General features: G+C 39.7%; 1 protein-coding gene across 1 annotated transcript; it reads right to left on the bottom strand.

Annotated features, from left to right (window-relative positions):
• Positions 1-6,041: 6,041 nt before the first annotated feature.
• Positions 6,042-13,598, bottom strand: LOC121698094. The gene is made up of 6 exons (XM_042079847.1): positions 13,181-13,598; positions 11,980-12,072; positions 11,201-11,331; positions 10,708-10,869; positions 10,250-10,476; positions 6,042-6,685 (listed from the first exon to the last, which is right to left on the bottom strand). Exons 1-6 carry the CDS (start codon positions 13,245-13,247, stop codon positions 6,601-6,603), a joined length of 765 nt encoding a protein of 254 aa, XP_041935781.1. The 5' UTR covers positions 13,248-13,598; the 3' UTR covers positions 6,042-6,600.
• Between the last annotated feature and the right edge of the window lie 399 nt (positions 13,599-13,997).

The raw sequence follows: 13,997 nt of genomic DNA on the forward strand, positions 1-13,997 counted from the left end.
TCAACTTTAGGCTACAGTGGAATTTAAAGGTGGATGTGCTTAAACGTTTGAAGACAAGATTAATGAGGACTCAATTTTTTTTTAATCTTCATCACTATCATCATATTCATCCAGACTGGCATTTATGTTCTCCTCATCCTCCTCTTCCTCCATCTGATTGCTACAAGTTTGTAACCTACACAATTCCGTACACTTTAATTTGTTTGAAAGGCAGGAGCAGTCAGGAAGTTTGCAGGTCCGTACACATTTGCAGGCCAAGTTAGTTTCATCTTTGTCTATGTCTGAATCTTCCTTTGTGTACGTCCTGTAGCAGGATCTATGGTAATGGCCTTCTGCTGCTACTAAGTCACGACTGGCTATGGATAGTACTCTTTTGTCACCTTTCCTGACGACTGCTCTTCTGATTTTGTCATCAGCTCTTAACTCTGTGCATTTTGTTACTCTCTTTTGTCCTTTGACCTTTGAAATACTTGTTACATTTGTCAGAAAATACAGGTGCTGGTCATATAATTAGAATATCATGAAAAAGTTGATTTATTTCAGTAATTCCGTTCAAAAAGTGAAACTTGTATAATGTATACATTTATTCCACACATACTGATATGTTTCAAGAGGCTGGCTGTTCACAAAGCTCTGTGTCCAAGACCCATTCAAAAATGTGGGGGAGATTCACAAAGAGTGGACTGCAGCTGGAGTCAGTGCTTCAAGAACCACCACGCACAGACGTATGCAAGACATGGGTTTCAGCTGTCGCATTCCTTGTGTTAAGCCACTCTTGAACAAGAGACAGCATCAGAAGCGTCTCGCCTGGGCTAAAGACAAAAAGGACTGGATTGCTGCTGAGTGATCCAAAGTTATGTTCTCTGATGAAAGTAAATTTTGCATTTCCATTGGAAATCAAGGTCCCAGAGTCTGGAGGAAGAGAGGAGAGGCACAGAATCCACGTTGCTTGAAGTCCAGTGTAAAGTTTCCACAGTCAGTGATGGTTTGGGGTGCCATGTCATCTGCTGGTGTTGGTCCATTGTGTTTTCTGAGGTCCAACGCAGCCGTCTACCAGGAAGTTTTAGAGCACTTCATGCTTGCTTCATGCTGACCAGCTTTATGGAGATGCAGATTTCATTTTCCAACAGGACTTGGCACCTGCACACAGTGCCAAAGCTACCAGTACCTGGTTTAAGGACCATGGTATCCCTGTTCTTAATTGGCCAGCAAACTCGTCTGACCTTAAAGAGGAAGAGGAAGATGTGATACGCCATACCCAACAATGCAGAAGAACTGAAGGCCACTATCAGAGCAACCTGGGCTCTCATAACACCTGAGCAGTGCCACAGACTGATCGACTCCATGCCACGCAGAATTGTAATTCAGGCAAAATGAGCCCACAACTATTGAGTGCTATATGCTCATACTTTTCATGTTCATATTTTTCAGTTGGCCATTTCTAACATTTCTAAAAAAACTTTTTTTGTATTGGTCTTAAGTAATATTCTAATTTTCTAAGATACTGAATTTGGGATTTTGATTAGTTGTCAGTTATAATCATCAAAATGAAAAGATTTAAACATTTGAAATATCAGTCTGTGTGTAATGAATGAATATAACATACAAGTTTCACTTTTTGAATGGAATTACTGACATTATTGAACTTTTTGATGATATTCTAATTATATGACCAGCACCTGTATACATTTGGCCTCATAAACTCTTAAAGTCGTTGGACCTTCCCTTGCGGATTTTATTAGGTCCTCTGTGACAGACGGTTCTGCAGGTATGTCTTTTGCAAGGATCTTGTCAAGCAGTTTCTTCATAGTAAAGATGCTACGGCATTTTCTGTGATACAATATGGATGGTATTCTACCCTCAGGGAGACCTTTAGCAAGATCAAGGATGGGGCGATAGGCTCTTATTTCAGCTGCTCTCAGTAGTGTGTTCCTTGACTTTATGTTCATACAGTAGGTGCCACAAGGTTTATCATCTGAACAATGTATTAAACACTCCCCCTGAATACCACTACTTCCTTCTGCCATGCTTCTCTATTCTGGGATGTACAACAATTTGAAAGCAACAGAGATATATCAGGAATGATGTGCTAAAATGAGGCCTTTTCCTACTCAGCAACAGTGTGTGTGAGAGAGAGACAGAGGGAATATATGAAGTGTGTGTGTGTGTGTGAGTGAGAGAGAGAGAGAGAGAGAGAGAGTGTGAGAGTGTGTGTGTATGTGAGGGACAGAACATGTTTGTGTATGTGAAGTATGTGAGTGTGTATGTGAGGAAGAGAGAGAGAGTGAGAGTGCAGTGCAAATTCAAATACAGTAAATTCAGTTAGCCTACCAACTGAAACTGCTCTCTCACATAGGCTACATCTCTGTATATTCTTTTTGTTCTGTTCTTTTTTACACAAATTGTGGAAGTTAACAGTTTACAGCAGACATCATTGCTTGATAATGATGTTAGTACCTTACTTGGGCCGGTTGGGTTATTATATCTAGTCTTTCACAAGTAGCCTAGTCATTATCAAGGTCATATCCTTACTCATCACACATCTGAATCATAACACAAATAAAAAATAAACAGGACTCACCTTGTAATCTGTTTTTGACACTACAACAGCCATTGTTGTTCTGTAGCCTAACTAAACTGTTTCCATCCACATACTGGCCCTGTGGCCCAGCAAACGCCAACACCAGTGTTGCCAGTCCAATCACGCTCAAAAACCCGCCCTCTTCAGCAAAAAAACGCCCCAACAACGATTTTGTTATAGACAACCATTCAACTCAAAATTTTATTTGCCCGCCTAAAGCTTATTTTCCCCCACCTGACAAAGTCAAAAGAAGCCCAATTTCTGGCAACACTGACCAACACACTCTAAAGTTGGCAGTTTATATTTGTACTGTAGAATGTTCAGAAAACAAATCTAGTTCCAGACAAATTGAAAAAACAAAATTTAGGCCTAATAGTTATGCAAGATCTACATTCTCTTTAGAAATGAAATATCATGGCATGTCCGATCATTATAGTTCTGGTATCATTAAGGAAAACAGATTAATTACCCTAAAATATATTTTTCTGAGAAGTCTATATGTTCTAGATGTGATATAATGTGCATTGAGACATCTCCTCCATACCACTATACCTTAGTTCTGTAATGTATTTTGCATTACATTGAAATGCATTGATTTTCGATGGACAGCTATTAGTTATGGGTCTAAAATAGCTGTGTAAAGCAGGGCTCCGAACCGGTTCAAGGAACGAAAACGAAAACCGAAAACGAACGGAATTTTACGGAATTTTACGAGGAGCAGAAACGGAAACGAAAACAAAATGATCTTCAACTGTTCCGGAACAGAAACGTTATTCTGAAATCCACAAAACCGGTTAATAACGTTTTTTTTTGTTCTCTATATATTTTATAAAATTTCACAAAAGCATATCCTATGTCAGGGAGACTATTTCCGGTTGTGCGAAAAACAAGCCCGCATCTACACTGTTAATGTGAGCTAACAAGCCGCTATGTAGCCAACTACTGTACAAATAATAATTTGATTTCTGCAGTTTGAAAAAAAAAAAAAAAAAGAATAAATGGACCTTTGTTCCAAATGTGTATATTTTGTCTTGCTGTTGTAATGTAACCTATCCGTCTGCCACTTCGGATCTTAGGCCAGCTCGTAGCGTAGGCTACTGAAACTGATTTGGAAATTGTTTGTAGCCTATGCGTAATAGCCTATTTTGCCTGTCCACGCCTTGTTGTTTTTAAAGTCTGGATTTGAAATGTTTGCGCAATTGTAGCCTATTCTATGTAGAAGAGTTAAACGGGAAATATGAGATAGGCCTTGTCAGCAACAGACAGGTTCGTTTATAAACAGGGTTGGAATTATAGCGCAAGCCTTTGAAGATCTCCATATGGATAAAACTTAGGCTACAATCAGGTAAGGAGTTTAGCACGTATCCAGAAATATTTTTGATAAGAAATTATTTATAGGCATAGGTTAGGCCTACAGTAAGTCTGGCTATGGGATGGATAGCCCATCTGAATGTTTTTGGATGCTGCCTGTGATTTATTATTTTTGGGCATAGCTACGGTAGGCTAAATCAAGGGGAAATAATGAGTAGGGGAGAGCCGGGACAGTTGAAACACTTTGTAATTAAACGTAATTTACATAGCTATCGTACCACACAGAAAGCTAATATTTGGTCACCTACATCTAACCTAACCTACATCTGTCCTCTGTCAAATACAGATGCATTTTCAGCTTTGAACAAAACCGTTATCATGAATGGTACTCCCAAAAGTTTTTATTTTAGATATATTGTTGCAGGGCTATACGTCTTTGTGCATGTCTGTTAACAACTCATTGCCATCATCATGAAGCGTGTATGCAGCGGTTTTTGAAATATCTAATATCTAATAGAAGTGGATGATTCTGCCATGTTTATAGCTAGAACGGTAAGCTTTCCCATTTATATCATGTTTATATTGTTGAAAATGTCGTTTCACTAGGTTTTTAGGTGGGTTAGGCCAATGCACATCCAAATAAGTAGGCTTAACGACCCACCGGCCGTCAGTCTCCATAGGATAACATGGGGAAACTCAACCCCCTATCTGGTGGGCCCAAATTTATTTTCATCTTCCTAAAACTGTTTTTCTATGTCTTACCTCCATAAATAATTGTTTAAACACACCTATTTGTGCATTTAATTAAAATACATGGAGTTACAGCCTGGTCAATCGTCCCGACACAGACATATGTCACTACAGCTTGATTTGCTTTCCATGTAAACAAGCATGCGATATGAAAGTCTGGGATTGTGGAGAACACTAAATGGTCTACTGAATAAGCATTACGTCAAACCTTTAAATGAAAAACACTCATTGATAATCGAAAAAATGTAACCACTAATTAAGTTTACTTTTGCGCATCAAAACTCGTTTATCACTCCGTGATAAAATGACATAGCAGGAAGATATTTGGCTGATAGAAGGAGGTTAACATGCTCTATGTTTTGACCGAAGGACGTCTGTCTATCATCATCACACTCGGAGAAAACTGGATTGTTTCATTCGTCCCGTGTTTCAATCGTCCCGGCTCTCCCCTACGTCTAATCTAAGGTAAAGTCCACAAAAATAGACTTGATAGGCCCGCCAAACACTGCCGGAACTTTAAGAACGAACGATATTTTGCGTTCCGAACCGGTTCAGGACCGATATGTTTGTGGCGGAACGCATGCAAGAACGAAAACGTTAAACATAGGCCTACCTGAACCGTTCGGAACGGAACGTTTGAAAAATAATTTCGTTTTCAAGCCCTGGTGTAAAGTGTATTCGGCTATCTAACCCATGTATTCGGCTATCTAACCCATATATTTCCTAAAAGCCCATACTCTCTAGATGTGATGTAGCAAGAGTTTGGATTTGACCCACCCACTTTTAGTCTTTTGCCTCTATCTAATCCTATATTATATAGGTAGAAAAAGTGTATGACTGATACATTTTAGCCTATGTAATTCATGGAAAGCTAAATTATCCATCTAAACTGTATATTTTCTGAAAGCCTATGACATCTTCATATTATATAACATAGATTAAGACATAACGCATCATCCCACACACTTGCATACACCTATACCTACACATAGGCATGTATTGTGAATTGTACTTGGTATGGGTATAAAAGCCAGTAAAAATACAACTAAGCTACCACTTAGAAAAGGTTATCATACCAAAACATATCTCTCAGACATAAAGGATTACGAAAATCATTGCTAGATTTTGCCACCTTTGGTGATGCCAACTTCTGCTCTGGCCCATGGACTATATGGGTTGAGTGCAACTGCAAGATCATACTGTATGCCAGGCTGTGCTAATGGGTAATTATCTCCCCCTTGCGATAGAAAGGAGAAATACAGCACACAATAAGAGACATCCGCAATGCTTTCTCTACATTACAAGCTTGCCACTATCCTACATCATCTTTGTACAACGGTACATAAATAGATTTAAAACTCAAAACATGAGCCAACCAATTGAACATAACAAGCAGTAGTTCAAACTACTTCAACATTTAGCGTTTATTTAATCTTAAATTCAAGTTTCCAGGTGGGGGGGGGCAAGACAACTGAAAAGTGCCACTGGACAAGACAAAGAAAACGCACAATTATTACATTTTCATATAAATACATACAAACTTTCAAAGCACACCAACATTCAGACAAAACTTAAAACAATCAAACATGTATTTCAAGTAACAAGGAAGCAACTGGGCCAGTTCACATTCTCGCCAACATCCACTATTAATAGAAAATGAACGTACAAAAATATTCCTTACAATTCATAGTTCTTGAGGCCATCCTCAAGACACAAAAATTCATTTCAAAAGTTTGGTCATTAAACGAATACCACAAGGCAGTTAGGTGGCTGGTTTCCCTCGTATCACCATGGACACACTGCATCATGTGAAGGTGACTGTTGACAGTCTCTGTGCTTGTTTCTCTGCACTCGACTCGAATGCAGAGGCATTGCCATGGCAGCATTTAGATTGATGGAGAAAACCCCTTCTGAGTATATTGTTTGATAATTTTAGCATTAAGTATTACATCTTTCATTTAATGTTTGAGGTCTTTGAGAAGTTGCTTCAGCTCTTCTACACAAGACGATGTCTGTTGATTGTGACCCTGTGGCATTTTTAATCTGAGGGAGAAAAGACAAGAAAGTGTTAGGAATTCCATACAGCTACACCTCTAATTAATCCCTCTTCATCTTTCTCCCTTGGCAATGTCAAATTTACCGAAAGAAACACATTAACTTTCAATTTTGAGGGGCAAACAGACAAGAGATGATAGAAAATGACACGCTCTGCCAGGGCTCCGAACCGGTTCAAGGAACGAAAACGAAAACCGAAAACGAACGGAATTTTACGGAATTTTACGAGGAGCAGAAACGGAAACGAAAACAAAATGATCTTCAACTGTTCCGGAACAGAAACGTTATTCTGAAATCCACAAAACCGGTTAATAACGTTTTTTTTTGTTCTCTATATATTTTATAAAATTTCACAAAAGCATATCCTATGTCAGGGAGACTATTTCCGGTTGTGCGAAAAACAAGCCCGCATCTACACTGTTAATGTGAGCTAACAAGCCGCTATGTAGCCAACTACTGTACAAATAATAATTTGATTTCTGCAGTTTGAAAAAAAAAAAAAAAAAGAATAAATGGACCTTTGTTCCAAATGTGTATATTTTGTCTTGCTGTTGTAATGTAACCTATCCGTCTGCCACTTCGGATCTTAGGCCAGCTCGTAGCGTAGGCTACTGAAACTGATTTGGAAATTGTTTGTAGCCTATGCGTAATAGCCTATTTTGCCTGTCCACGCCTTGTTGTTTTTAAAGTCTGGATTTGAAATGTTTGCGCAATTGTAGCCTATTCTATGTAGAAGAGTTAAACGGGAAATATGAGATAGGCCTTGTCAGCAACAGACAGGTTCGTTTATAAACAGGGTTGGAATTATAGCGCAAGCCTTTGAAGATCTCCATATGGATAAAACTTAGGCTACAATCAGGTAAGGAGTTTAGCACGTATCCAGAAATATTTTTGATAAGAAATTATTTATAGGCATAGGTTAGGCCTACAGTAAGTCTGGCTATGGGATGGATAGCCCATCTGAATGTTTTTGGATGCTGCCTGTGATTTATTATTTTTGGGCATAGCTACGGTAGGCTAAATCAAGGGGAAATAATGAGTAGGGGAGAGCCGGGACAGTTGAAACACTTTGTAATTAAACGTAATTTACATAGCTATCGTACCACACAGAAAGCTAATATTTGGTCACCTACATCTAACCTAACCTACATCTGTCCTCTGTCAAATACAGATGCATTTTCAGCTTTGAACAAAACCGTTATCATGAATGGTACTCCCAAAAGTTTTTATTTTAGATATATTGTTGCAGGGCTATACGTCTTTGTGCATGTCTGTTAACAACTCATTGCCATCATCATGAAGCGTGTATGCAGCGGTTTTTGAAATATCTAATATCTAATAGAAGTGGATGATTCTGCCATGTTTATAGCTAGAACGGTAAGCTTTCCCATTTATATCATGTTTATATTGTTGAAAATGTCGTTTCACTAGGTTTTTAGGTGGGTTAGGCCAATGCACATCCAAATAAGTAGGCTTAACGACCCACCGGCCGTCAGTCTCCATAGGATAACATGGGGAAACTCAACCCCCTATCTGGTGGGCCCAAATTTATTTTCATCTTCCTAAAACTGTTTTTCTATGTCTTACCTCCATAAATAATTGTTTAAACACACCTATTTGTGCATTTAATTAAAATACATGGAGTTACAGCCTGGTCAATCGTCCCGACACAGACATATGTCACTACAGCTTGATTTGCTTTCCATGTAAACAAGCATGCGATATGAAAGTCTGGGATTGTGGAGAACACTAAATGGTCTACTGAATAAGCATTACGTCAAACCTTTAAATGAAAAACACTCATTGATAATCGAAAAAATGTAACCACTAATTAAGTTTACTTTTGCGCATCAAAACTCGTTTATCACTCCGTGATAAAATGACATAGCAGGAAGATATTTGGCTGATAGAAGGAGGTTAACATGCTCTATGTTTTGACCGAAGGACGTCTGTCTATCATCATCACACTCGGAGAAAACTGGATTGTTTCATTCGTCCCGTGTTTCAATCGTCCCGGCTCTCCCCTACGTCTAATCTAAGGTAAAGTCCACAAAAATAGACTTGATAGGCCCGCCAAACACTGCCGGAACTTTAAGAACGAACGATATTTTGCGTTCCGAACCGGTTCAGGACCGATATGTTTGTGGCGGAACGCATGCAAGAACGAAAACGTTAAACATAGGCCTACCTGAACCGTTCGGAACGGAACGTTTGAAAAATAATTTCGTTTTCAAGCCCTGCGCTCTGCACAGAATTTCAACACCACCCATGGTGACTTGTTATAGACTATTATTTCTGGAAAAAAAAAAAAAAAACATTGTAAAAATGGCAACTAATGCTTAAGTGTTGCATTAGCAACTAGCAGGGTGCTGGCCTTGAGAACGTGACAAGACAGCAATTGTCCTCATTTATCCCCATCACTTTCATTTGGAAAGTGCTGCTTGGAAACTTTGGATAGTCTCTTTGGTAGAAAAATATATATGTATAAAGATGGATTGTCCAAGGCACTCTTCAAAAAAAGTTAAAAAAGCTTTAATAAATAGGCTTAATCATAGTAGATTATGTTAAAATTGCCAACATGTTTCAGCCATGGCTAGGCCTTCATCAGGGCAAAATCCATGGCCAAATAAAGAGACTTTTAGGTGTCAGACACAACCCATTATCACAGAGCTGCTATGTTGTTGGTTACAGATGGAAGAGTTTTGATGTTGTGACCAGGCAAAGGATATACCAAGGTAAGGACACTCGTGGCCTACTGGTTAGGGCTTTAGGCTTGTAACCGGAAGATTGCCGGTTCGATCCCCGACCAGTAGGAACGGCTGAAGTGCCCTTGAACAAGGCACCTAACCCTCACTACTCCTTGAGCGCTGCTGTAGCAGGCAGCTCACTGCGTCGGGATTAGTATGTGCTTCACCTCACTGTGTGTTGACTGTGTGCTGAGTGTGTTTCACTAATTCACAGATTGGGATAAATGCAGGGACCAAGAGTATATATACTTATACTTGAGACCAGTATAAGACTTACGCATACGCATATCAACTTAGCTAGCTAAATAATGCCGGCTGATTTCTCTGCAAGTTAGACCTTATGGACCTGTAGCCTACAGTACCATCAGAGCCTGATATGAATACAAACAAATTCATTTTGATTATTTGTCTTTTTTATGGACCCCATGTGAACAGCCATGAGTGCCAAGTGCCAACACTGGGTTTGATGGCAAACTGAAGTGATCTCATGCAGTCATAACACCCACAATTATCATTTTTATAGTCCATCTCTTGCCAACATTTGTGTTGAGACACCTGCATCTCACAAGTGCTCTGGAGTGACTGCACATGTGTCAAGGGCATCATCTTGAATTCATATTTTAATTTCACTATGCAATTCTCCACAAATCCAGCTGATATTTTAATCAACTGCAGGGGTCTTATTATTCCAAGACTCCAGCTCCAGCTGAACTCCAGCTATTTTTTCACAGCTCAGCACTATCTGTGAGAGTCACTCTGGGGAAAAAACAAAAACATAACGTGGAAAATGAAACGGGCCTCTTACCTCCTCAGCATTTCTCTGGCTTTGCTGGGTGTGGGCTGGTGGTGCCGGAGTGCCATGCTGCAATGCCTGGCCAGCGCGGTGTAGCAGTGCTCGCGGACGGTGTTGTGGCGTGCCGTGTCCCACTGCGGCAACTCGCTGACGTACCTCCAGCCGGTCAGAGCAAACTCCAGCAGAGACTCCCACTCGCCACGCCGCGCTAACGTCTGCCCACCCTCCTGGCATGAACGCTGGAGTTAAAAAGAGGAAAGAAAGATAAGAGGACATGCTACCTTTAGGGAGTAGAGAGGATTACAGGACAGGACTGAATAGTAGTAGTTTTGGTTGAATGCCATATTAGCATCCATGTCGATCATAGCAGAAAATATTAAGTGTAAGCACACCTGCATAGACCTGTCTGTTGAGATCTACCATTTATTGTTCTTTGAGTGTCAATTATGTAATTATTTGTGTAAACTCACCTTGAATGCCACTAGGTGTGGGTAGGCTTTTCTGTAACAGTGAGCATCTCTGTTGGACCCTAAGCGCGAGTAAGGGATGGATCTGTAAACATTGGCTTTCTTCTGAAGCAAGTCCTCCAGCAGCAGCTTCAGATACGATGTGTGCTCTGTGCACGTCTGTTTCTGTGAAAAGACAGTTCCGTCTTACCAAGTGTACACATACTGACAGAACCACGCTCATCTCGACATTTGCCATTTGTCATGTAGTATGCAAAATTGTTTTTTTAAATAATAATGCTAAAGCATACAGGTCATAATGATTGTGATGGATGCTGTAAATGAGGGTGTAGATCAAGGCTCAACGTTAACTTTTAAAAGTGGTTGCCAGCTTTGCTAGCTTGGCAACCAGGCATGAGGTTTTGGTTGCCAAAGCCAACCAAAACTGGTTGCTACTTGTAACAATTTGGTAGCCAAGGGCAACCATTAATGTCGAGCCCTGGCATAGATTGTTTACCTGCTCCAGGAGGATGAGGGAGCTGAGGAGCTGGACTAGCTGCTGACTGGACAGTACCATGGAAGTCTTCTCCACCTCTTCCCCTCTAGAGTCGCTCTCGTCAACCCACTGCCGCTGTCTGCAGGCAACCACTGCAAGAACATGTTTTGTTGTTGTTGTTGTATTTACTTTTATCACTGTTATTCATGCTCTGCACATACTACATACTTTTGCTTCTATGAAGTATGACATTAAAGTATGTATTAAATAATGATGTTGATTTTATTTTTCTTTGTTTAATAATCTCATATAGGTGATAATACCTTGTTTTACAGTTGAAAACATCAGAAAATGTAGTTTCAATGGGCATTTCACTGCATGACGTCTGGGATGGGAATCCATTCAATTGTTTCCATTCAACATTTAAAGGCACATTTTGACCATTTGAAATAAGAAATGCTGGCTGGAAACATTTGAAATGTGCATACAATCTTCTAATGTGCATACAAATTTGATTCACTAGAGAGGGTGGATTAACTCTTGATTGGCAGAGGTAAAATGCAATTAAAAGCTGATGGAAACAGTTTATTCGCATTTTTCGCAATTTTACCTACATGTTTCCGTAAACACTGGCCTGCCAATGTCCATTTTTAATTACCCCAATTAAACCCCAATTTTAATTCCCCAAACACAAGGGGTGTTTTCATGAATGCGCCTAAAATATATGAATGAGCTGAATGGTTCTGAACTGTTTGGATATAAGCTGTGTGTGTGTGTGTGTGTACACACAGCATACTTACATGGGCGGGCGCGTTTGGTCCGTGAGCCTGTGCTGTTTGGTAGGGCCCCCACACGGGTACTTAAAACATCCATGTAGGACCTCCGCAAGTGGCCTGTGAGCAGACAGGAAAATTACATCTCTAAAGTAGGCATGGTATTAGGATTTGGCCAGAGATCACCAATACATTTACTGTTCCAATGGAAAACGACATGCTCCATGTTTGGTACAAATCTATGTCAAAAAGTACAAAAGAATGGTAGATCATAACATGTATGACAAACTTCGATTTTCCATTTCCATGTATTCATTTAGCAGATGTTTTTATCCAAAGCGACTTGCAGCAAGATCATTTTCCACAGCAATATTTGCTGATTATTAAGAAAACCGTTGACCAGACTACAATCTTTTCCTAATGTGCGACGGCCGACAATATCTATATTCAGTAAACAGACAGGCCAAGGGCCATGTTTTCCTCAACTAGCAGCTACAGGCCATCGCAATTTGGCAACCACAACGTTCTGTAAAGTTTCAGAACAAATTGATCAATTTTATCATTTTTAATTAACTAATTTATAGACAAGTTACCTTTGATCCGCTTTGTTTTTTTAATCTTCCCATAGCATCTAACGTTATATAAAACGTTAGAAGTTGCTTGCGACTTCTGAGGGGCCTGGTTTAGCGCCAAGTAGCTAACTAGCATCCCTTGATAGCAAAGTTATTGATACATTAGGTTACATTAGTCGTTTACGTTGAATCACAACACAGAAATACACCACACATGGCAATTGAATAACAATCTAATGTCATGAGAAAGACGCCCGTTGACGTAACAAACTTTTAAAGTCACAGAGAGATTATTAAATAGGGTAAATTATCAGGTTAGAATTTGCAACAATAACTTAGGTTCTCGCGCCAGCTAACGTCAACTTGGAACTCAAAGGTTAGGTGAGCTACGTTAGCTCACACATGTGCAATACAAGTAACTAATTAGTCATGACATTTTATTGTAAACATTATGGATCCTAACATTAGTTCAACGTATTAACTTCAATCTGCAAAAGGTAACGTTGACGCTACTGCTAGCAATACAGTCCATTGGTGGAGGGAAATGGAGGAGATGAATGTTAAGTTAATGTTAGCCAGCATTTTAGGGATAGATGGCTAACAAGGTGTTTATTGCGGATTGTTGATTTAAAGTGTTTAGACTTTTCAAAACTTACCTGCAATTTTCGGTTGTGGTTCGGGAATTTCCACCAGGGCACGTCTTTCAAAGCACATGTTTGCCATTGCACTAAATTATTTTCGTTCTACTTCTGTCAATTTAAAATAATACTGCTAACAGTAGCCGAACCGAACGAAGAACAAAATGTGCCTAATAGCTAACGTTAGCAATATCTCCCCAAAACGTTATCGATACCTAAGGCAACGAAAGTGCAGTTAATGAAAGTACACCGCACAGCATTGCAATCCAAGAAATAATTTGCAAACATATATTCCGTTACTGTATAACATTACTCATTGAGATGATAACAAACCTATGTTCCTATGAACAAGCCACTGTTAACGTTTATATTACATTCATCACCAATATCTTCGCGGTAAATGAGTTAAATCCCGCGTTCGCTACAGAAAACCTCTAACAGGAATTTGCCGCCTGGGCGTGGTTTGGTGTTCTGTCGAGTAGGATTGGTCAATATTGCTGAACCGCTTTGACTGTGATTGGATGATGGATTTCGGCTCCAACACTTCCCCAAACAAGTGTGTGCTGTGTGTGTGCACAGTGGAGTGTCCAGTGGAGTGTCCAAACCTGACAAACCTGAACTTGAAGATAAAAAAAAAATAGGCTAACGAATGACCAAGGGACCACTCTTCATAATTTCCCTCTGTGAAGCAGAACATGACCAAGACCATTTCTACACTGAGTCTTCAATTCTTTAGTTGCCACTTGCCATTAGTAGGGCTACTGTGAGTTTTTCCTCTTACTGTCTATGTTTTTTCTACGCAGGGGACAGAGGCTACCATTGACCAGTCAAGTAG

The sequence above is a fragment of the Alosa sapidissima genome, chromosome 23, assembly GCF_018492685.1.
Source record: "Alosa sapidissima isolate fAloSap1 chromosome 23, fAloSap1.pri, whole genome shotgun sequence".
In the NCBI taxonomy this organism is placed as follows: Eukaryota; Metazoa; Chordata; class Actinopteri; order Clupeiformes; family Clupeidae; genus Alosa; species Alosa sapidissima.